At 60.2% G+C, this 22939-nt stretch overlaps 1 protein-coding gene across 1 annotated transcript; it reads right to left on the reverse strand.

The window, feature by feature from the left end:
- Window positions 1-6632: 6632 nt before the first annotated feature.
- On the reverse strand, window positions 6633-11627 carry THY1 (Thy-1 cell surface antigen). Its single transcript, XM_054176166.1, has 4 exons — window positions 11533-11627; window positions 9061-9145; window positions 8585-8920; window positions 6633-6978 (listed from the first exon to the last, which is right to left on the reverse strand). The coding sequence occupies exons 2-4, from the start codon at window positions 9095-9097 to the stop codon at window positions 6866-6868; spliced, it is 486 nt and encodes a 161-aa protein (XP_054032141.1). The 5' UTR covers window positions 9098-9145; window positions 11533-11627; the 3' UTR covers window positions 6633-6865.
- Between the last annotated feature and the right edge of the window lie 11312 nt (window positions 11628-22939).

Raw genomic sequence — 22939 nt, forward strand, 5'->3', positions numbered from 1 at the left:
CCAACAGGGAGCTGGTGGCTTCTGCCCCATGGCACCCACACAGGGCAGGAGAGGAGCATACAGGGGTCAGGCACAGAGGTACCCTGAGCCCATATGGTGCCAGCCTAGAGTCAAGACAGGGCAGTGTGGCAGGCAGGGGCTGCCCATAGCCAGAGGAAAGTTTGCTCTTGGTGCCCATGCTGGCAGGCTGATGGCTGTTCACCTACCTGTCCCGGGGCTGTGGTTGGCACAGTGGGCAGGACCCCAGCCAAGCTCCTCTATCCTGGTGTTGCTGGTGCTCAGCTCCCTGGGTGCCTGGCATCCCTTCCCTGGCAGGACAGTGGCTCATGTGGCTCCAAGAGTCTTTGGTCACCCAGGAGATGACCCTGATTGCAAGGCTTTTCCCAGCCCAGCCTGGGCGGGCTCTGGCCCAGCTCCAAGCCAGGAGGAGACAGAGGCAGTGCCTGGCCTGGCTCTGGCACGGTCCTGGCAGCACACAGGGCACATCAGGTCTGGGATGGGCACTGCCTCCCTGGCAGGAGGAGCCACCTCAGCATCCTTCCCTGCCTGACTCTGGAGGGGATCCAGGCTGCTGCTTAGAGCCCAGGAGACCCTGGACGTGCCTGCCCCCGCCCAGCCCCCTTGCCCTTTGCAGCCCTCTGCAAATGTCACCCTGGGGACAGGAGTGCCCCTGAGGCTCCCTGCTGCGGGCACGGTGCTGTGCTCCGCCTCCTCCACGCCGAAAACGATCCCGCTGAAACCCGAGCGGCGGGAGGGAGGCAGCCATGCATCGAGGATGAGCCCCCTTGGCTCCCTGGTGAGGTCGCTGCAGTGTCACCTTCCCGAGCCACCCCTGCCCGTCCAAGCCCCGCTTGGAAATGCCTTCGGACTGCCTGGAGGAGGTGGTGGTGAGAAGAACCAGCCAGCCCCCCACTACCTCTTGGCCAGCAGCCCAAACTTTCTGGCCAGGCAGCTGCATCCCAGTTGCTGTTGTTATTGCCCAGGGAGCAACATCTCCCAGCGGAGAGGAAACGATTTACAAGCAAGAGCACGGTGGGGCACACAGACCTGCTGGGGAATGGAGGCTGAGGGGTGAAAAATCTACTCCTAGGCAAGGACTCCATGAAACATCCAACTCTTCCCAGCGGCTCCGGGCTGACCCTGCTTCCTCATGCCCCTAACCAGCCGAGATCAGCTGGGCTCAGGACAGGCACCTCAGTGCTGGGGCAGTCCCACACCATCACCCAGTGCAGCAGTGTCCCTGCCCTCCTGCTGTGCCATGTCAGCACCAGACAGAGCACCTGTCTCCCAAGGAGAGCCCCCAGGGAGGGAGCAGGAGGGCAGCAGGTACTTGCTGGCAGCATGAGCCCCGGGGATGCAGGGGAGCTGATGGAGGAATGTGGGACCCAGGAGGAGGAACCTGCCCCAGACACAGCAACTAAACCCTTGGTGCTGTGGGAAGAGAGGTCTTACCATGGAGAACTGTCACATCTGCTAGGACCACCTGTGCTTCAGAGTCCCCATGGCACATCAGAGGGGACCCCAGGGCCGCAGGAGAGTAGAACGAGTCGGGAGCCAGAGGAGCTGAGGGGGTGTGAGAAAACCTCGGTTCCTCCCATCGCTTCCTGGCCTGCCTGGCCCCTCCCTGCCCATAATAGTGCTGAGCTTTCCTGCTGCCTGGCAAAGCCCTGGGGCTGGCATGGCTGAGTCAGGTCTCCTGCACCCTCATCATCCTCCTGGGGTGTCAGGGGAAGCTGAGGCACAGGAATGTCCGGTCCCCCATCACGTGTGCAGGCAGCAGCCAGCACCAGGGACCCGGCAGCTGGGGGCATGGTGGGGCTGCCCTGGCTGTCAGGGAGTCCTGCCTGGGCCTCCCCTTCTGGCAGCCTTCCTGATGGGTATGGGAAGCTCAGCCCAAAGCTGGGAGGCAAACCTTTAACTCTGGAAGCAGGGGGGAAGAGACCTTGCTCCTTTTCTAGCTGTTGTCCTCTGCTGGAGCTCTCCTGCCTGTGGCCTTCCTGCCTGTGTCCTGGTGGCAGCTGTCCCCTTGGTGGCCGTGGAGCCCCAGGGCAGGCTCAGCTTACAGAGCGCTGGCTCCATCCAAGGTGTTACAGCACAGCTGCTTCTCGCTTACGCAGGCTGGGAGCTGTGTCCCCTGTTCCCTGAGACACAATGTCCCAGCCTGGAGGTTATGTAGGAGCTCCCAACCTTCCACAGCAGTGGAGGCAGAGAGGGGTGAGGCTGTGTGAAGCCCCTTGCCTGCTCCAGCCTCCAAGAGTTTTGGGGCATAGGGGCTCTGCATCCACCAGACAGGGCCAGAGGGGTGGGACAGCCTCCTGCCCATTCCCTGAGGGGCACAGGGCAGGGCATCCCTCTGGGTATCTACATTTCCCTCTAGGAAGGGTAGCCTTGAGCAGCCCTGACTGCAATGTGTTGCAAGGGGACAGAGGCACCAGGGTGTCCTTGGCCAGCAGATAGAGACCTCAGTGCCTTGGCAGCCCCGCTCCAGACACTGCCCTGGCTTCAGTGCACATCCCAGGACCTGCCCAAGGTCACACATGAGGCTAGGGCCAGACTGGCCCTATCCCTTCCCCTACCAGCTGCTGGGTCTGAGAAGTCTCCGGAGTCATGCCAGATGTGGTGGCTGTGGGAGTCATCACCCTGTGCTGCTGACACATACCCACCCAGCTGCAGGGCCTGCCACTCTCTGCCACCCCCCAGGCAGCAAAACACCAACCCCATGGGAGCCCTGAGTCAGGGCATGCTCCTGTGCTGAGGTCTGTGGGCAGGAAAAGAGAAGGGACCCCAGGGAAGGGCCTGGGCACGTGGCTCTGCCCATGATGGGGGGCGAGGATGGTGCCAGGGAGTGCAGCTTGCTGGCAGGGAGCTGCCAGGGGAGCTGCAGCTGCTCTCTGGTGCTGTGGAGATGACAAACCTCTCCCCCCATGGTTTCCCCAGGTCAAAGGAAGAGGGGGGCAGTTTTGCTGGCTCCTCTGAGCTTCTGACACGCAGACCCTCCCCGACACCCCCAGCACTCACCTGCGTGTGGGGCAGCGGCCGGTTCAGGGGCGCAAGGCCAGCACCTCAGGGGGCAAGCAGCTGGTCATGGTGTGATGCCCACGGGGGAGCAGATCCTGCCTCCGTGGGGCTGAAGAAGGAGGAGCAATGTGGAGGGGCTGGCAGCACCCAAGTCCTCTGCAGGGGACAGAGCACCCCACAGCTCAGCTCCTTCACCTTGCAGGGAGCAGCCTCAGTGGCTGAGCCAGAGGAGGCTGAGCCGGAGGGCTGTGGGGCTACGTAAAAACACTACCAGAGAAATTCAGGGCTCAGGTTACCAGCTAGATAAATATAGTGTCTTTATCTGACCTCACAGGGCACTGGCAGGCTCCTCTCGCATTCCAGCTTCAGGGAGGCTTAAAGGGGACGTGAGACACTGGAACAGGTTGCCCAGGGAGGCTGTGGATGCCCCCTCCTTGGAGGTGTTCCAGGCCAGGTTGGAAGAGGCCTTGAGCAACCTGGGCTAGGGGGTGGTGTCCCTGCCCATGGTAGGGGGCTTGGAACTAGATGGTCGTTAAGGTCCCTTCCAACCCAATCCATGAACCTGAGGGGGCTGGTGGCACACAGCAAGGGGCTGCTAGGAGAGGAGGCTGTGGGAACGATGGGAGATGGCTCAGGGTGTCACTGGGGATTTGGGGAGTTAGATGTCCAGGAAGGAAAGAATAGACCAAGGGTTAAGAGAGGGAGCAGGGTGGGACACAACTTGGTGTGGTTGTGTCATACCAAGAAAGAGGCAGGAAAAGTGTTTGCCTGTGGCTGCCGGTAAGGTCTGGAGCAGAGCATCGAGGTGAGAGGAGGGAAGTCCTCTGGGTTTTGCCTGCTCTTGGAGGGGCAAGCTGCAGGGAGAGGAACCCCCTGAACCTGCAGCAAATGTGAGCAGGGGGCAGCCGGGGTGGTGGTGTGGGCACAGGAGCAGCCACCCCTCCTGAGCCGCGGGGACACTGAGGCACCTACCCGGCACCGCTCCCCGACGCCTGACCCGCCCAGGGCGGCGCAGCCTGGCGGCTCACGGCACTCGGGCGGCTCTGACTCAGCGAGCACCTGCCGAGAATAATTAGCAGACATGCAATCAGGGTGGCATCTTCCTCCCCCCTGCCTGGCTCCAGCCCTTCAGCAGGGCAGGTTGCTCAAGGGTCACACATCTGGGCGTCATTCTGGGAGGCCAGCTGTGTTAGAGGGGGTGGGGGGCGGCAGAGCCCTGCTCCCAAACCCGACAGTGAATGTGCCCAGCAGTCCCTGACTCCCAGGACAGCATCCTGACCCCAGGCAGAGAGCAGTGCATTGCCGCTCCAGCTGCCAGGGCCAGCCCCAGGGTGCCCACTCGTACCTACCCTGCTTTGCCTCGCTGCTGGCACAGCCCTGGCCCTGATGTCACAACGAGGTGAAGGTGGGGCCCTGGGATGGAGCAGGGGGTCATGGACAAAGGGCTTGGGTGTAGGGATCTGTGCTCCAGGTGGGCTGGAGCGAGTCCCCTTCCCCAGGCGAGGCAAATCTCCTCCCTGCCTCCCCCCGTCCCGCAGGGCTCGGGCTGCTGGAGACCCAGCGAGAGGCATGGCAAAGTGCCGCCCAAAGGGTGGCCCCCGAGAGCTGGGAGATCTGAGGCTCTGCCCTCCTCTCAGGCAGGCTGGAGCCCAGCCCCACCGCGGCCCCGTGCCCCACGGCCGCACACAGGGTGGCTGCGGCTCCGAGGTACAACCTAAGGGTTTTATTGTGCAGACAGAGGAAGACTCCTGGAGGATTGTTGTTGGGTTCTGTTGTTGTTGCTTTTCGTAGGGTTCTCTCTCTCCTTTTTTGTTTTTTTCCTTTTTTTTTTTCTCTTTTTTTTCCTTTTTTTTTTTTGTTCCCCCCCCCTCTCCCTTAACAGAATTTTCTTTTACAACAAGCTGTGGAAACAACTACAAATGTTCACCAAAAAATGAGACTCGGAGACGCATCTGAGCTCTGCGCCTGCCCCGGCGCTCACCAGCAAGCCCAGGGAGCTGGGCGCAGCCAGACCTCAGCTATACATGGCCTCAGCAGCACTAGACAGCAAGCAAGCAGGCAGGGATGGGCAGGGAACGGGCATGAGGGGAGGAGGCAGCTCGGGGGGGCTGGAGAAGGGGAAGGAGTGGGCAGCAGCTGCTGTGAGTTGCTCTCGGCTGTGGGGGCACAGCCCAGGCTTGCACAGGTGGCTCAGAGGGGCTGGGGTTCACCCCGTGGGCCTGGGACGCTCCTGTCTGCATCTTCCCCTGCCCCATGCCCTCCCCTGGGCAAAGGTGCAGCAGCAGCAGCACCAGCCCTCTGGGCTGTCTCCTCATGGCCAGCTGGGCTGCAGCTCCCCCAGGAGCCATCGTTTAGGGGAGGTGGGGGCAGGAGCCCACCGGCTCCTCGGGGTCCCAGGGGCATCAGGGCAGGCCTGGGCTGGCAGATGTGGGCTGTGCTCAGCAACCCTCTCCTCACTCTCATGGACGCCTGACCTTACCGAGGTGGTGACCAGGAACTGGGCTGCCCTTCGAGCCTTCTGCTCTTAAATGGAGACAGGGAAATGCTGAAAGGGAGGAGGGAGAAGGAAGGGGGCACGTGGGCTCATCCCATGGAGGAAGACTACACTGGAGGAAGGCTGCTGAGGCTGCACAGGGCCAGGCACCAGGATGTGCACCATCAAGAAGGACTGAGACCCTGAGATGTTTCCTCAGCGAAGACAGGGTGACAGTGCAGAGAAGTCCCTGCAGAGGCTTTGGGGTCGCACTCCCACAGGCAAGCCTCCTCCCCACCAGCCTGCCTGGATCTGGCTCCAGTGGCTCCGGAGGGGAGCAGGGGTGAAGGCAGGGCTGTGGCTAGCTCAGAGAGGTTCTGTTGGCCTCTACTGTGGATGGGTGCTAGCAGCAATTATCTTGTCCCAGCTAAGGGCTGGTCTCTGGGGAGAGTTAAGTGGTGTCTTGGGCTTGGGCTGCCCAGAGGTACCAGGTGATCTCTGGAGAAGGCCTCACTTACAGATCAGCTGTGAAAAACAGATTAGGGAAACCTTGTTGCCAAAGCAGGTTTCCAGTGAGCCCCTCCCAGGGCCCCAAAAGAGCCCTAAGGAGGCAGGGGCACTTGATGGGTGTCTCCTAGACCTGCTCTAGTGTGTCCCAGATCTGCTCCTCTCTCTCCTTCCAGCCTGGCCATGTTCAGCACCATCCCCATGCCTCCCCTGCTCCTTCTGTCTCCTCCCTGCTTGCTCTTTAACAAGACTCACCTTGTGCCCCCTCCCAGTTGGGGCAGCTTGGGGACAAGTAAGGGCAGGAGGAGCAGGCTGAGAAATCAGTGAAGTCACCTGGCTAGGGAACAGGGCAGGTTGGGGGTGCCAGCAGCCCTCTCCCCCAGGGGCTGTGGGCACAGCAGCCAGCACAGGGACACCTCCGCCCTCACATCACCTCCCTCTCTTACCTGCCAATCCAGCTGTCTTTCCCTAGTTGAGAACAGGCAAACCTCTACAGTTAAAAGGGATGGGAGAAGCAGGGCTGAGGCTCCAGCGCTTTCCAGCACGAGCAAACCAGCCGAGGCTACCCGGCGAGGAGCTGCGATGGGGAGAAGCAATGCTGCCTAGCACAGCCACCATGCCTGGGAGCAGGGCGTGTGAGCGGGGGCTGGGCACAGGACGGTGGTTAGCGTTAGATACACGGCTATATAGAGAGAGCACGGAGAGGTGGCGCTTCCTCCAGAGGCTTCAGCTTCTCTTCCCGAGCGCTGCGTTCCGGCGGGGGGCGGCGGCTTGGCTGGGGTGCTCGGTGTGCGCGTACGTGCGGGTGTGCTGTGTGTGTGTGGCTGTGTCTCTGTGTGGCTGTGGCTGTGAGGGGGCTTTGCCTTTTCACAGGGACACGAAGTCCACGGCTTGCAGGAGAGGCAGGGAGAGGAGAAGCAGCAGCAGCCAGGAGGTGTTCTGGATCAAGAGGCTGAAGCCGGCACATTTCTCCAGTTTGTCTGTGAGGAGAGGGAAAGGGGAGGGAGAGAAGAGGAACAACTTCTTTACTGTGAGGGTCATGGAGCAGGCTGCCCAGAAAAGTTGTGGAGTGTCCTTCTCCAGAGACTTTGAAGACCCATCTGGGTGTGTTCCTATGTGACCTGCCCTAGGTCATCCTGCTCTGGCAGGGGGGTTGGACTCAATGACCTTCCAAGGTCCCTTCCAACCCCTGACATTCTGTGACTCCATCATTCTGGGATTCTAAGAGCTGCAGTGAAATCTGTTTGGAACAGGAATCCAGCTGAGGGTTTGTAAAGGGTACTGGGAGTCAGGTTTTCACCTTTCTCTGCCTCAGAAACACAAGTCTTATCCTGGCTCCTTGCCTGTTTTTCCTCCTTCCTTGTGCCCATGTAGCAGCAAAGCTTGTGAGGGCACAGAGACCCCGAGAAGCATAATCCTGCCTGTGTCTGGGTGAGGTGTCAAGGGTTGGGGCACCCTGTAAGACAAAGGGCTCTGCACCTGGAGAAATGCTGCTGTGGGATCTTCACCTCTTCAGTCCTTCCCCACCAAACTTGTCTCCTCTGCTGGGACTGACTATGAAGCATCACCTAGGGGAGGATACTTGGGCAATGCACCTGAGGTGGGGCCCAGAAGAGCCAGGGCTGAGCAGTCTGACATGGGGCAGTGAGGCCATCTGTGGGGCTGACTGCTCTGCCTGCAGTAGGAAGGGCACATGAGGCCTAGGGAACATTTCTGGGGCTCAGGGAAGGTTTTGGGGGCACCATAAGGGTTGTGGTTTTCTCTGCTGGCCCTGCCAAACCCAAAGAGCAGGTGCCAAGGAGGAACTGAGGCCAGGGACTGTTGCAGCCACTGTTCTGAGGGCAGCTGCTGGACACGTGCAGAGTGCAGGATTCCTTAGCTGACCAATTCCTTAGCTGCATAGAGCAAACCAGTAACATTCCATGTGAGCCAAGAACATCCTCACATTGGCACCCTTGGATTGGAACACTCTGCAAAAGCCACCTCCTGGACACGCTGGCACCTCTAGCTGGGAAAAGATTTTAGCTTATGGATGTGGTTGGATTTTACTGGTCAAGGGATTTGTAACCAAGAGTTTAAAACAGCACTGCAGTTAGGGACCTAGGTTAGGGATCTTCAGTTAGGGCTGCTGGGGACTTCTGCTTCTCTTAGTTTGCTACTTTGTCTGACAAGGGCTTTGGTGTGGGGATGTGGTGAGGGATCACAAGATGACAGGATGTCAGGGGTTGGAAGGGACCCAAAGGGATCATCGAGTCCAACCCCATGCTCAGGACTTCTCTTAGGGACTTCTGCTGTAAGTGGGACTCTAAGACTCTGTAATGCAGAGTCCACAACGCAGCAATAATCATAGAAGATAATCAGAGAATGGTTATGGTTGGAAGGGACCTCGAGGATCATCTAGTCCCAACCCCCCTGCCACGGGCAGGGACACCTCACACTACAGCAGGCTGCTCAGAGCCATTTCTGGGACTGCTCTCTGCATTTCTGGAACCTTGTTGCTATACAGCAAGGGGGTTCCTGCCTCCAGTCATCACCCAGTGGTGCCCACATCAGGACAAACAAGAGGGGACCCCTGCCTGTCCTCACCTTTGATGACAGTGATGTTCTTTATCTGGTTGCCCGTGTAGTCGTTGGTGGCCTTCAGCTCGCAGGTGTAGACTCCCTCATCGCTGTTGGTGAAGCTCTGCAGGTAGAGGCAGACCAGGTTCTTGTGCATGGTGACGTTGGCTCGGCTGCGGTAGATGTTCTCAGAGACGCTGATGGTGCTGTGGATGACGTGCTTCCTGTTGTCCTTGGTGATGCTGAACTCGTAGGTCAGGGGGTTGCTGGTTTTGTTCTCATAGCGGCAGTCCACACGCAGGCTCTGGCCCAGCAGGCAGGCGCTCAGGTCCTTGATCATCTGGCAGTGGGCGACCTGCAGGACTGGGAGAGGCAAGCGGAGGTTGGGCAGGGAACAGCGAGCGCTGGGGATGCCCCTGCAGCCTCCTGGCCCTTAAGGGCCTGGCTGCTCTGGGCTGAGCTCTCTGGAGAGCAGGGAGGGGGTGCAGGCCTGCTGGCTGTACCTGTCAGGATGACAGCGATGCCTACGGTGGGGTTCATCTCTCCGCTGGGGTGCCTGGTGGTGGTGGCTGTCACTGAGAGGGGAGCCTGGGCAGGGAAAGAGAGGAATTTAGCCAGGACATTGCCTGGGCACACAGAGATGGACACTGGGTGGTGCAGAGGCAAACAAAGGGCACAGGTGGGCAGGCTGCCTGCTCTTGCAGAAATGATGCTCGGTAGCCTGCTCCTCATCACGGTGGCTGATTGATTGCCCAGGGATCAGCCAGCCCTGCAGCAAGCTGGGGCACCTGGCCAGCATCACCTTCCCACATCCCCAGGGAATGCCAGCCACGCTGTCTTTTCCCTGCCTGTGTCCCTCCCCGGCCCCGACATTAAAAGAGCATAGCACAAACCTGCAGCTGCCTGTTGCAAGGCCTGCATATGCTGCCTTCCCCCCCTGCTGCCCCATGCCCAGGCTAGGTGCCCAGACAAGGGACAGGCAGGAGAAATCAGGGTGTGGCCTGGTGCCTGCACATCATGGCCAGAAGCCTACAGTTCCCACTGGGCACACTGCCAACTGAGGGACCCTTTCTGGGTGCTGGTGGGTGCCTGCCCTGCCAGCCCCCCTGCAGCTCCAGTGGGTGAGCTCAGCAAGGATGACTCATTGCGATGCAGTGAGGGAAAGGGGCCAAGAGCAGCAACAAGGAGGGACACAGCAGCTGGACAGAGAGCCAAGACTGCTGAAGGATGGCACCAAGTCTCCAGGGGCTGAGCCAAGCCTGCCCAGCCATGGGCTGGAAGGGTTTTGGGGTGGCAGAGTCTACCCTCAGGGTCCCAGTCCTGGGGCCCATGGCTGCCCCCTGGCCTAGGTAGGCAAGGGGCCCTCAGATGTGCTGTCAAAATCCTAGGGCTGCTGCCAGTCCAACCCAGCCAACAGGAATCAGTTGCAGGTTTGCAGCCCAGCCAAGCAGCCGCATGGGGAATCCAGCCGCAGACATGCGGAATGGGGGGGGGGGGGGGGGGAGGAGGGGGAGGAGGAGCAGCAGCAAAGCAGCTGCTGGGGATGAAGGACACCACCAGTGCCCTGCAGTCATCCCTCCAGGCTGGGGAGATGGGACCAGCTCCAAGAGGGGCAAGCTGAATTAGCACCCGTTTGGGGTGCCAGGCTTGCAGAAGGGACATCAGAGCCTCAGTCTGCTCCCTTTGAGCCTGGCTGAGCACCCAGGGAGGAGCCAGGAGCTGCCTGCACTGCAGCCAGATGGCTTTCATTTTTTAGCATTTTTTGGGTCTTTCATATAACATTCTAAGAGGAAATACCAAACTCATTTGCTCATTCTGGAGCTGTGAAAGATCTATCTGCAATCCTGAACCCCTGGGCCAGGAAGAATAATTCCCATCTGTTTGGTCTTGACAACGAAGAGATTGGAAATGGGGGAAAGGCACAAGGGAGGAGACTGCTCCAAAATCCTCTGTGTGCCTAGAAACTGCCTTCTACTCCTTGCTTTGTTATTTCTCAGCTCTGACCCCCTCCTCTTTAACTGTCCTGGGACACTATCTAGGTCACAGCCAGGTTTTCCTCCAGACAATCAGTGCAAATGAGCTCCCAGAGAAGAAGGCTTCCTCCCATCTCTATGCAGAGGCACTGAAATCTTGGCTCCAGGTTCATGACCTCTTGTGTCCCTTGTCCCCCTCCTCTCCTCCTGCAAGTGGTGCCAAGAGCAGATCCAGCCAGGGAACTCTCGATCCCAGGGGTCTCTCGATCCCAGGGGCTTGGCATGGGGACAGGACGGCAGCATCAGTGAGCCCAGCTCCTCCTAAAGCAAAGCTTTCCGGTGCCGTTTCCACCAGCAGCTTCGGGCCACAGCAGTGATGTGACAAGTTAAGGGTGACAAAGAGGCTGTGGGGACGGGAGGAGGAAGACGACAGCCGGGCTGAAGGGCTGAGGGAAACCAAGATCCCCGGGGACCGGCTGGGCGCGGGGGTGGCTGCCCGCAGAAAAGGGCTTGCGGGAAGGCTGCCGGGGTGCGCAGTGCGGGGGGAACGGGGCCAGTGGCCTCTCTGCCCGAGGGGCAGGGGGCTTCGGAGCAGCCGCTGCCTCCCCTGCGGGGAGCGGACGCGCGTGGGAGCCGTGGCGTGGGGCGAGGCGCGCGCACAGGCGTGTCTGCGGAGGAATGCCGCAGTCCCGACCCTCGGGGGGGGACACCGGTACGGGGGCGAAAAAACCGAGAGCGTCTACCCCGGCGACAGCCGCCCTCTAGACCTAGCCTCTTCGCAGTGGGCACAGCATGCAGGGGACCAAGAGGCTGTCCCTTCCCGCTGCCCCACCCGGGGGGCTGCGGACCCTCCCCGCGACATGCCTTGCTCCCGCTGCCCCGCCGACGAGCTCCCTTCCCACGGGGCTCTCTCCCCTGTCCCCCACCCCGTCCCGGGGCCACCCAGTCCCCATCACCAGAGTGCGGAGCGGGGCCGTGCGGGTAGCTCGGGGCCGTGCCTACCTGCCCGGCGCTGTCCGGTGCTGCCCGGCGCGGTGCCCGGCGCTGTGCCCGGCGGGGCTGGGGGCGGTGCGCTCCCGCAGTTTGGGAAGGGCCGGGCGGGCGGCCCCAGCGAATCAGCGCCGGCAGGCGTCACGCAGGCTCGGCCCCCAGCCCTGCGGCGAGGAGGGGGGTGTGAGGGGGGTGGTCCTGCCTCTGCGGGACTGGCACTGCCCCCACAACCGCCCCCAACCCGGGGGTCTTGCGCCAAGGCTGGGGCGCCGGGCGGGCTGCGGCTGAACGGGATGGGAGCTCCGGAGGGGCGTGGGGGGTGGGCAACAGGGGGTACCGCCCGGGCAGCCTTTGTCTTGGCTCGGCCAAGATAACGACACGCACCGGGTCGGGGGGGTCAGTTGGGACCCCCTTCCTGTCTCTACCCCAGCCCGACCCCATCTCCCCGCAGACAGATGCCTCTTGCCATGGGAACGCAGCGTTCCGCAGGAATGCTGCCAACCCTCATCCTCCCCAGCACCGTGGGAGCAGCTTTCTGGAGGAGGGGGGTGCACTGGAAATGGAAAGAGGCGCTTGGCCTGGGCTGTGCTGAGAAGAGAGGATGTAGCTCAAAGGATGTAAAGCTCAAAGGATGGCAGCCTGCACCAAGACACCAAAGACCCCTGCAGCACAGGTGTCCTGCATGCAGGAAGTGGTGGCAGGAAGGGCAGGGAGCACAGCTGGAGCTCTGTCCTGCCACTGAGGACAAACCTGAGGGTTTAGGCCCAGGCCTGATGTCAGTGAGGATGAAAACAAAGGCTTGCTGCCCCCAGCCTCCTGTCACCACATGCTTGAGCAGAGGCTAAGCAGAGCTGCTTCTGCATGGGAGAGGGGGACAGCATCAGAGAGCTTCTCTCCCTGGGAGTTTGGGTCCCAAGACAGCACACGAGGAAGGAGCAAAGGCATGCAGGCTGGAGGGCATGCCTGTCCTCACCTCCTCCCACATCCCCTGGCTGGGCTCTGCAGAAAGGGCTTGCACTGTGAAAGTTGATAGGAAAAGTCATATTCTGCTCCAGCAGAACCTGATCCCAGGTGACATTCAAGTGCTGAGGTTTTGCAAGCTGGCTCTGCAAAGAGCTTTTGCTAATTCTACAAAATCCTGGCTTGCTCACTCACTACCTGGGCTGTGGCTGTGCTGCCCCAAACAGGGCTGGGCACCCAGGGTGGCTGAGAGGCCTGTGATGCCCAGGGAGTGTGTAGCAGTGTTCCCAGAGTGGTGATCCAAAGTGGTACAGACTGGGAATGCTGGGTTAAGGATGGGACTAAAGGCATGGAAAACTGACACAGATGATTGTGCAGTTTCTGGGCAGTGCTGGCAGCAAAGATTCTGCTTAGGTACTTGCAGGAGGCTCCTTGCAGAGGCTCTCCAGCTGGATAGTCCCTTCCCTGCAGATTGCAGTCTGGCTGCTATCCATAGACCAGAGGAAATCAGTTCCCAAGTCACACCTAATGCAGAGGTCTCTGTGTAGTAGCCAAAGGAAAAGAGAAGGGTGGGGAAGAGAAGAATCTAATAATGACAGAGGCAAATGGGGCGGGGGGCAGGCAGTGTTTGCAGACAGCTGTTAGACAGCCAAGCACAAACAGGGGCAAGGAGGTGGCCAAGCAGGCACAGTGCAGCACAGCAGTGCAGATACCAGCAGGCATGGGTCAGTGCAGCAGGACAGACCAGCAGGCAGAGGTAGAGCACAGGCAGCTCTCCAAGGAGTTAAAATCAGCCCAACTGCCCCCACCATCTGTCTGGAGGTAAAGCCAGGGCATGTGGGGAGTCCTTTCACTCTGCTGGAGTGTGCTGGGAGCATCAGTGCTCCCAGTAGCTCAGGGACTGTACCCAGTAGCTGCAGGAGGCAGGCTGGAAGAGGCACTGAGAAGAGCCATGACTCGGGCGTCTGGTGCTGCTGCTGCAGCAATTAAACCCTGGTCCTGCGTCAAGGACACACTGCTGTGGGCAATGCCCTTCTCCCAGGAGCAAGGTGGGTACACATCCTTCCCCACAGGAACATCTCCCCTGCCCTCAGCCTACCCCCACACACAGGAAGAAGAGAGTGTCTCTTCCTCTCCCTCCTGCTTGTGCTGCACAGCAGCACACTCTGGGTCCTGCTCAAAATGTGACAGTAAGATGCCCACGCAGCAGCCGGTGCCTACCAGCAGCCATTTGCTTCCCCACTGCTAATTGCTAAGGAGGGGACACAAGAAGCCCCTCCAGCAGGACCTGGGGGCAGCATTCCTGCAGGAGAACCTGGCATCCTCTCCAAGGCCATTAGAGCTGGGGGAGGTAAGAGATAGAGGAGCACAGAAGGGCATCTGAGAATCAGTGCTATGGACCTGGCAGAGCTGCCTAGAGCGCAGCTCTAGGCCTGGCTGGTGGAAGTGCTCAGCTGCTGCTGCACATCCCCACAGCTTCAGCTACCAGGAGGGCTGCAAGGGATTCATGCTTTTCACTGCACTAAGCCAAACCTAAGCCCTTCCCACCTCATCTCTGAGGGACAAAAAGGCTGCAGAAGAGCTGTGCCCTTGACTGGAGGAACAGAAAGCCCTGGGGAGTCTAACGAGGCCCCACAGATGCTATATGTAGCATGGCCCAGATATGAAGCTCTTGGGCTTTGTGGCACCACTGCACAGAGCAGGGGTGGAGGAGACTCTGCTCCCCTCCTTCCTGCACAGCCATAGAAAACAGGGGCAAGCAGGGCTCCTGCTGCAGTGCTGGCCTGGCCTCTGCTGTATTTCAAGCAGCCTCATTAGCCTAGGAGAGGAGATTTCTGGCTAGCACAAAGCCCCAGCTCTGCCAGGGTGATTTGCCTGCAGTGTGCAGGACAACTGCAGTCCTCCCTTGTAGCCTCTACCTGGTTTATGGCTGTGTCCTGCATACAGAGAAGCCCCAGAGACTGAAGACCTCAATCTAACAGAGAGCAATCCACAGCCAGGAAGTGCTTGTGAGGAATGAGCCCCAGTCCCTGCAATGCCACATCTGCCAGCAGGAACATCCCTCCTTTTCCTCTCTTCCTCCCTGCTGGCCTGTGTTCTGTGGCTAGCAGAAGATCCTAGTTCTGGGCTCATGCAAGTCTGCCCAAGCAGAGCAGAGCAGAGCAATTCACTTTGCACTCTGGGGTCCATGGGGAGGAGTGGGTGACCACCTCTGCCTGCCTCTAGCTTTGTCCAGGGTCGCTAAAGTTTCCCTGCAAGAGCCATGGAAAGCCTTGTGGGAACCATCCAGGACACTAGGAGCCAACTCAGCCTGGAAGAGGGGCTTGACTGAGCTCTCAGTCTGTTCCATCTGCTCCCCAGACTGAGTGGGTGCAGTGCTTGTCTGCCTGCTCCAGCCTCCTCCTCAGTGCTTCCCATTGCAGCCAGTGATGCATCCTGCTGGTGCTTGGGAGGGGGGAGTTCTGCCTCCCCACAGAAATGCTGGGATGGGAGAGCCGCTTCCTGCACCATGCCCTACAACTCTGATCTTGGAGGGACATTTGTCTCTGGGGGGAGAAAAATCTCTGCCAACTGAAGCAGGCAGGTTGGGCAGATAGCTGCTAGCTCAGAGTTTGCAGATCTGTATCTCTTACCTGCAAGGTGAGGGACCAGATTCAACCCCTTTGCAAGGAGGTTCTTTGTATGGAGTTAACCAAGACACAGCTGGAACAGTAAAAATCCACATCAGATGGTGAAACTCCCCTCCTTCACTTACCCCATGACACACCACCCCCCCTCAGTCCAGATGGCAATTGAGTGCCTATAGAGATGGATGCCACATTGTGCAGCATCAGAAGCCCCAGAGGCAGCTGACTCTCAGAACAACTTCAGACCTCCGTTTTAAAGAAATTGGCCTGTGGGGGAAAGGAGCAGCTCCTAGGGGCCTCTTAGGAAGATGCTGGATGGAGAAAGGGGCGTAGAGCAGAGTGCTGTTTCTGCTCCACATCCCCAGCCTAGCTTTCTGGTCTCTGTCTCAGGAGAAATAAATAATGCAAGCTACAGGAAATAGAAAGAGCTTCCCTGAATTTTCTCCTCCTACGTGCTGGGCCTTAAGGAATGGAAACTCTTTATTAGTGTTCCTTATTTATGAAGAAATCATCAGGCCAGAATAGTTAATTCTCACCATGCAGATTCCTGTGGATAGTTCTGGAGAATACCCACTGGAAGCAGCTGCCTGCAGTGTTTCCTCTGCGATCCAGGCCAGCTAGGAGGCTCCTGACTCAAGAGGGGCAAGTTAAAGGCAGGCAGGTTTGCTTCTTCCAGGAACAGAGAGAGGACTCAGTTCTGCATGGAGGCTGGAGATGCTTGGAAGCCTGGCTCTCACCCTGGCAGTGCTGGAAGGGCAGGGGCTGTTGCTGCAGCACACACAGTGCTTCCCTTGAGCTGCCACCCAGCTGCTTCCCACACTTGGGTTTGTGTCACCAGCTCCAGCACTTGCTCATCTCCCCATTGTTAGCAAGGACAATGGGAGCGTGGAGCAGGGCTGAGCGAGGAAGGGCTTCCCCCTGCTCCCTAACTCCTCGGCAGCTGCTAGGAGATAGCCAGCCCAGGAGTCGGTGTGCAAACAGCCCTCCTGCCCCAGGACACCCCAGAGCCTGGGAAGAGGGGCAGGCAGCACTGCCTGCCCACAGCCTCTTGCCAGAAAGCTCTGCTCCCCACAGCATCCTTCCCCTCAGCAGCAAACCACAAACGGAAGCAGTGTTCCAGCCACATCTGGCTGTGCAACGAGCCTGTGGTGTGCTTAGTCACTCAGCAACCCCTCCCAGTCCATAATGACAACTTGTTTTGAGCAAAGAGAGTTTTTTAAGTGCTTCCCAGGCAGGCAGATTTTACCCAATGTTGTCTACTGCCTATGCTTAAGAGCCTGGAGACCACTGTTTTCCTGGGCTCTTGCAGTAGAGCTGGGAAGCCTGAGTCCCCTGTCCCCATCTTTTGTTGAACATCCTTCAGGGACAGGAAGTGGGGCACCTCAGACCTCCGTGCTTCACTTTTGCCACAGAAAACCACATCTTGAAGAGAGTCCTCCCATGCTTGTCTAGCCCAAGCATCTGATTTGAAACACTGCTCTGCAGAAAACATATTGCAAATCAAGACAGCAAACAGAACCACTGAACTTTGATAAAGAGAAGCCCAAAGCCACGGATAAAAGAAATTAAAAGGAATGAAAAAGCACCAGGTGAATTACTCAGGGCCCCACCAAAGAACTATGAAGGTGTGAGTGCTTTATAATATATGGACTTCTACAAGCATCAAGTTGGCAGGCAGGAGCCCTCCAGCAAGTACTTCACTTATGCTGTAACACAGATGATTGTTTCCAGCAGCAATACAACCCCCAAACATCTGAAAATACTCTGGTCTTGCCCCTTGTCCATCCTGCTATCACTCAAAGCAGGCAAGAGGACCCAGACTTAGCCCAGCATGAGCATCTGCCCCTGAAATACAGCTCTGGTGGAGAGATCCCCAAGGCTGCTCCCTACAGATCCCTGACAAGAGGTTGCAGTGAGGTGGGAGTTGATCTCTTCTCCTAGGGATAAGGTGGTGAAAGGAAATGGCCTGAAATTGTGCCAGGGGATGTGTAAGTTGGAGATGAGGAACAGTTTCTTTGATACAAGAGTGGTCAGGGATTGGCACAGGCTGCCCAGGGAGGTGATGGAGTCCCGATCTCCAGAGGTGTGACCATTGCACTTGGGAACATGGTTTAGGGGGCCTGGTGGTGCTGGGTTCAGGGTTGGACTGGATGATCTTAGAGGGTTTTTCCAGCCCACACCAATCTATGACTCTACAGTTCCAGGCTTCACCAGCTGTTTACAAGTAAGTGCAAAATACATCTGCATTAATAACCCTGAGTACAGCACTGAAGCCTGGCTGGCCTTGCTTTGTTTAAAAGAAATGTGCCCCACTGTTTAATGCAGTAGGAACAAAAACCTCCCCCAAGAACCTCACTGGCAGGTCAGACAGCATTTGGAAATGAGAGTTGGATTATGTTCGGACTTCATGATATTAAAACGCTTTTCCAGCCTCTAGGATTGCATGGTTTCAAGCTCCTGGGTACACATACCACTGGGGCAAGACTACAGGAGCTCCAGCCACAATAGCAGACCTAAAGCTCAGTGTCAGGAAGGGTGCACTGAGACACTACCACTGCTTGCACAGCAGCCCGTGATGAACCAGACTCCATGTGGAAACACCTAGCTGTCACTATGTGACAGCACTAACACCACAAAAAAGGATAAAAAGAAGGCAAAACTAGAGTGCAAGTTTCTGCGAAGAACAGCAAAACACAGCGCAGAAAGTAAAACAAATACAAGAGAATTGGAAAAAAATATTTTATTCAGGACCCACACCACTAAGAAAAGGGAAAAAGGAAGTCACAGAGAGAGTACCTCAAAAGCCATGGCACAGCAGACACCCTGGGCAATGGAGCTGGGCATGCAAAGCAGCGGCCAGAGCGGCTGCACGACCCTGCTTACAGGGGGCTGGGGCCGCCGCTGGCGTTTCAAAGCGCCCGGGATGCCAGGACACTGACCGGGCCCTGACTTACAGGGCGGCCCTGCTCCCAAAGGCCCACGGAGGCTCCTTCTCTCCGCTTCAGGGGCATCTTGACCCGTGCCCCCGCTAGCCGGGGGGGGTGCCCCACACAGGCTGCCAGCTGAGCGCAAAGGCACTCGGACCCCGACCCCTCTTACGGGCGGGTCGAAACCCAGGGAGCCGAGAGCTTGGCCTGGCCCCGCAGCTACAGGAACACAGCAGCCAGGCAGTGGGGCATCACGGCCAAAGGCCGGGGGGCTGTGGCCCCAGCCCCGAAGACGGGGTGGGGTGGGGGGGGAACACGCTAAGCTAAGCCCCACACACTCCCTGGCCCCATGCCTCTGAAAGGCCGGGACCAGATCTACCCCCCCTGATTACAGGGGGGGTCCCTCCTTGAACCTCCCGCCGGGCACCGGCAACACACTGCCCTGCCTACAGGGCGGTCGCTCTCGGCCCGGCACTCCCAAAAAGCCCCACCGAGAGCCAGGGGCTCTGGCCTGCGCCCACCTACGGGCCGGCCCGCCTGGCTGCAGCACAACGCCACCTCTTCAGGAGCCCAGGGACTCACCTCAGCCCTCTAAGGCTTTGTTCCTGTTAGCTGCCAAAAGCAGCCTCCCCAGCCCTGCTTACAGGGACCTTGGGCTGCTGCGGGGGACAGAAGGGGACAGAAGGCTCCACAGCTCTTCACACAGGCCCCGAGCACAGGGCTGTTAATCTGACAGGGTGCCAAGAGAACAGGCTGCCATGAAGGCAGAGACCCAGGCCCTGAACTACAGGCGGGTCACCTTGCCGCAGGACGACTAAGCGGCTTCGCTGTGTCTAGCCAATCAAAGGAGGGGCAAGCCGAGCTCCCACCCCGCTCGAGGCCTCCAAGGAGACTGCCGTGGAACCGCCCAGAGCCCCTCTTACCCTCCTGGGAAGCCTAAGCTAAGCTACAGCCTTTCCTAAGGCACCTAAAGGACAAGCAGACTCAGGCACACAGAGGCAAGAGGGGCCACACACACAGCCCTTCCCAAGAGAGGGAGCAAGCTCTGGGCAGCCACTGGTGGGGCAGGCATCCTCACCCCTGAGCAGGAGAGCAGAGGGTCAGACCTGGCCCCCCCGGGGATGCATGCAGGCAGAGGGGCCTCAGGATGCCAATCGCTGTGACACGCCCCGAGTACAGGGGGTCACGCTGGCCAGGCCGCCAGCAGCCAAGAAACTGTTTAAAGGGCCCTCCCCTGCTTACAGGGGGGGCTGGGGTCCAGGGAGCTACACTTCCCCCATACGGGTGGAGACGCCGGCTCGGACCCTCCTTACAGGGTTGCCGGTCTCCCAGCAGCCAAGGAGCTAGGTGGCAAAACGCCTGCAACAGCTAAAGCAAAGACCGAGCCCTGCTTACAGGGAGGTCGCCCAGCACAAAGCCAACCAGGGCACCCTAACGGTGCTGGCAAAGATCTTGTGTTACCACAGCCAAATTGAGAGGGAGGTCTCATTGCCCAGGGCGCCTTTCTCCTGTCCTGCTCTTCAGCCTGACGCTGCTCCTCTTCCCTCGCCGCCTCTTGCCTCCGCCGCATGTTGCCTCGCCGCCTCTTGCCTCCGCCGCATGTTGCCTCGCCGCCTCTTGCCTCCGCCGCATGTCGCCTCGCCGCTCCACAGCGGGCCTCTTCTTCCTGCTGTGCCAGCCGCTGCCGAGGAAGGAGGACAGAGTTAGGCCTCCCTAGTGCCAGTTGCTCCCCGCCTGAGGGAAAGAGGGACGCCTCCAGCCCCGCAGGCAGCTCCCCACGGGCACCCCCCGGCCAGCTACCCGCCCGCAGACACCCCCAGCTCTGCAAAGCCTTCCCGCTTCCGCTCGACTCACCCAAGCGGCGCAGGGCACACTTCCGGTCGGGATGGCAGACGGGCGCCGCAGCAGACACCCTGGGCAATGGAGCTGGGCATGCAAAGCAGCGGCCAGAGCGGCTGCACGACCCTGCTTACAGGGGGCTGGGGCCGCCGCTGGCGTTTCAAAGCGCCCGGGATGCCAGGACACTGACCGGGCCCTGACTTACAGGGCGGCCCTGCTCCCAAAGGCCCACGGAGGCTCCTTCTCTCCGCTTCAGGGGCATCTTGACCCGTGCCCCGCTAGCCGGGGGGGGTGCCCCACACAGGCTGCCAGCTGAGCGCAAAGGCACTCGGACCCCGACCCCTCTTACGGGCGGGTCGAAACCCAGGGAGCCGAGAGCTTGGCCTGGCCCCGCAGCTACAGGAACACAGCAGCCAGGCAGTGGGGCATCACGGCCAAAGGCCGGGGGGCTGTGGCCCCAGCCCCGAAGACGGGGGGGGGGGGGAACACGCTAAGCTAAGCCCCACACACTCCCTGGCCCCATGCCTCTGAAAGGCCGGGACCAGATCTACCCCCCCTGATTACAGGGGGGGTCCCTCCTTGAACCTCCCGCCGGGCACCGGCAACACACTGCCCTGCCTACAGGGCGGTCGCTCTCGGCCCGGCACTCCCAAAAAGCCCCACCGAGAGCCAGGGGCTCTGGCCTGCGCCCACCTACGGGCCGGCCCGCCTGGCTGCAGCACAACGCCACCTCTTCAGGAGCCCAGGGACTCACCTCAGCCCTCTAAGGCTTTGTTCCTGTTAGCTGCCAAAAGCAGCCTCCCCAGCCCTGCTTACAGGGACCTTGGGCTGCTGCGGGGGACAGAAGGGGACAGAAGGCTCCACAGCTCTTCACACAGGCCCCGAGCACAGGGCTGTTAATCTGACAGGGTGCCAAGAGAACAGGCTGCCATGAAGGCAGAGACCCAGGCCCTGAACTACAGGCGGGTCACCTTGCCGCAGGACGACTAAGCGGCTTCGCTGTGTCTAGCCAATCAAAGGAGGGGCAAGCCGAGCTCCCACCCCGCTCGAGGCCTCCAAGGAGACTGCCGTGGAACCGCCCAGAGCCCCTCTTACCCTCCTGGGAAGCCTAAGCTAAGCTACAGCCTTTCCTAAGGCACCTAAAGGACAAGCAGACTCAGGCACACAGAGGCAAGAGGGGCCACACACACACAGCCCTTCCCAAGAGAGGGAGCAAGCTCTGGGCAGCCACTGGTGGGGCAGGCATCCTCACCCCTGAGCAGGAGAGCAGAGGGTCAGACCTGGCCCCCCCGGGGATGCATGCAGGCAGAGGGGCCTCAGGATGCCAATCGCTGTGACACGCCCCGAGTACAGGGGGTCACGCTGGCCAGGCCGCCAGCAGCCAAGAAACTGTTTAAAGGGCCCTCCCCTGCTTACAGGGGGGGCTGGGGTCCAGGGAGCTACACTTCCCCCATACGGGTGGAGACGCCGGCTCGGACCCTCCTTACAGGGTTGCCGGTCTCCCAGCAGCCAAGGAGCTAGGTGGCAAAACGCCTGCAACAGCTAAAGCAAAGACCGAGCCCTGCTTACAGGGAGGTCGCCCAGCACAAAGCCAACCAGGGCACCCTAACGGTGCTGGCAAAGATCTTGTGTTACCACAGCCAAATTGAGAGGGAGGTCTCATTGCCCAGGGCGCCTTTCTCCTGTCCTGCTCTTCAGCCTGACGCTGCTCCTCTTCCCTCGCCGCCTCTTGCCTCCGCCGCATGTTGCCTCGCCGCCTCTTGCCTCCGCCGCATGTTGCCTCGCCGCCTCTTGCCTCCGCCGCATGTCGCCTCGCCGCTCCACAGCGGGCCTCTTCTTCCTGCTGTGCCAGCCGCTGCCGAGGAAGGAGGACAGAGTTAGGCCTCCCTAGTGCCAGTTGCTCCCCGCCTGAGGGAAAGAGGGACGCCTCCAGCCCCGCAGGCAGCTCCCCACGGGCACCCCCCGGCCAGCTACCCGCCCGCAGACACCCCCAGCTCTGCAAAGCCTTCCCGCTTCCGCTCGACTCACCCAAGCGGCGCAGGGCACACTTCCGGTCGGGATGGCAGACGGGCGCCGCAGCAGACACCCTGGGCAATGGAGCTGGGCATGCAAAGCAGCGGCCAGAGCGGCTGCACGACCCTGCTTACAGGGGGCTGGGGCCGCCGCTGGCGTTTCAAAGCGCCCGGGATGCCAGGACACTGACCGGGCCCTGACTTACAGGGCGGCCCTGCTCCCAAAGGCCCACGGAGGCTCCTTCTCTCCGCTTCAGGGGCATCTTGACCCGTGCCCCGCTAGCCGGGGGGGGTGCCCCACACAGGCTGCCAGCTGAGCGCAAAGGCACTCGGACCCCGACCCCTCTTACGGGCGGGTCGAAACCCAGGGAGCCGAGAGCTTGGCCTGGCCCCGCAGCTACAGGAACACAGCAGCCAGGCAGTGGGGCATCACGGCCAAAGGCCGGGGGGCTGTGGCCCCAGCCCCGAAGACGGGTGGGGGGGGAACACGCTAAGCTAAGCCCCACACACTCCCTGGCCCCATGCCTCTGAAAGGCCGGGACCAGATCTACCCCCCCTGATTACAGGGGGGGTCCCTCCTTGAACCTCCCGCCGGGCACCGGCAACACACTGCCCTGCCTACAGGGCGGTCGCTCTCGGCCCGGCACTCCCAAAAAGCCCCACCGAGAGCCAGGGGCTCTGGCCTGCGCCCACCTACGGGCCGGCCCGCCTGGCTGCAGCACAACGCCACCTCTTCAGGAGCCCAGGGACTCACCTCAGCCCTCTAAGGCTTTGTTCCTGTTAGCTGCCAAAAGCAGCCTCCCCAGCCCTGCTTACAGGGACCTTGGGCTGCTGCTGGGGACAGAAGGGGACAGAACGGGACAGAAGGCTCCACAGCTCTTCACACAGGCCCCGAGCACAGGGCTGTTAATCTGACAGGGTGCCAAGAGAACAGGCTGCCATGAAGGCAGAGACCCAGGCCCTGAACTACAGGCGGGTCACCTTGCCGCAGGACGACTAAGCGGCTTCGCTGTGTCTAGCCAATCAAAGGAGGGGCAAGCCGAGCTCCCACCCC

This window comes from Dryobates pubescens, chromosome 34 (assembly GCF_014839835.1).
Source record: "Dryobates pubescens isolate bDryPub1 chromosome 34, bDryPub1.pri, whole genome shotgun sequence".
NCBI classification, from domain to species: domain Eukaryota; kingdom Metazoa; phylum Chordata; class Aves; order Piciformes; family Picidae; genus Dryobates; species Dryobates pubescens.

Coding starts and splice junctions, on each gene's coding strand:
- THY1 (XM_054176166.1), bottom strand. CDS start 9,097: ATGAACCCCACCGTAGGCATCGCTGTCATCCTGACAG. Junction 8,921..9,060: donor CATCGCTGTCATCCTGACAG/GTACAGCCAGCA, acceptor TGCCTCTCCCAG/TCCTGCAGGTCGCCCACTGC. Junction 6,979..8,584: donor GAACATCACTGTCATCAAAG/GTGAGGACAGGC, acceptor CTCTCCTCACAG/ACAAACTGGAGAAATGTGCC.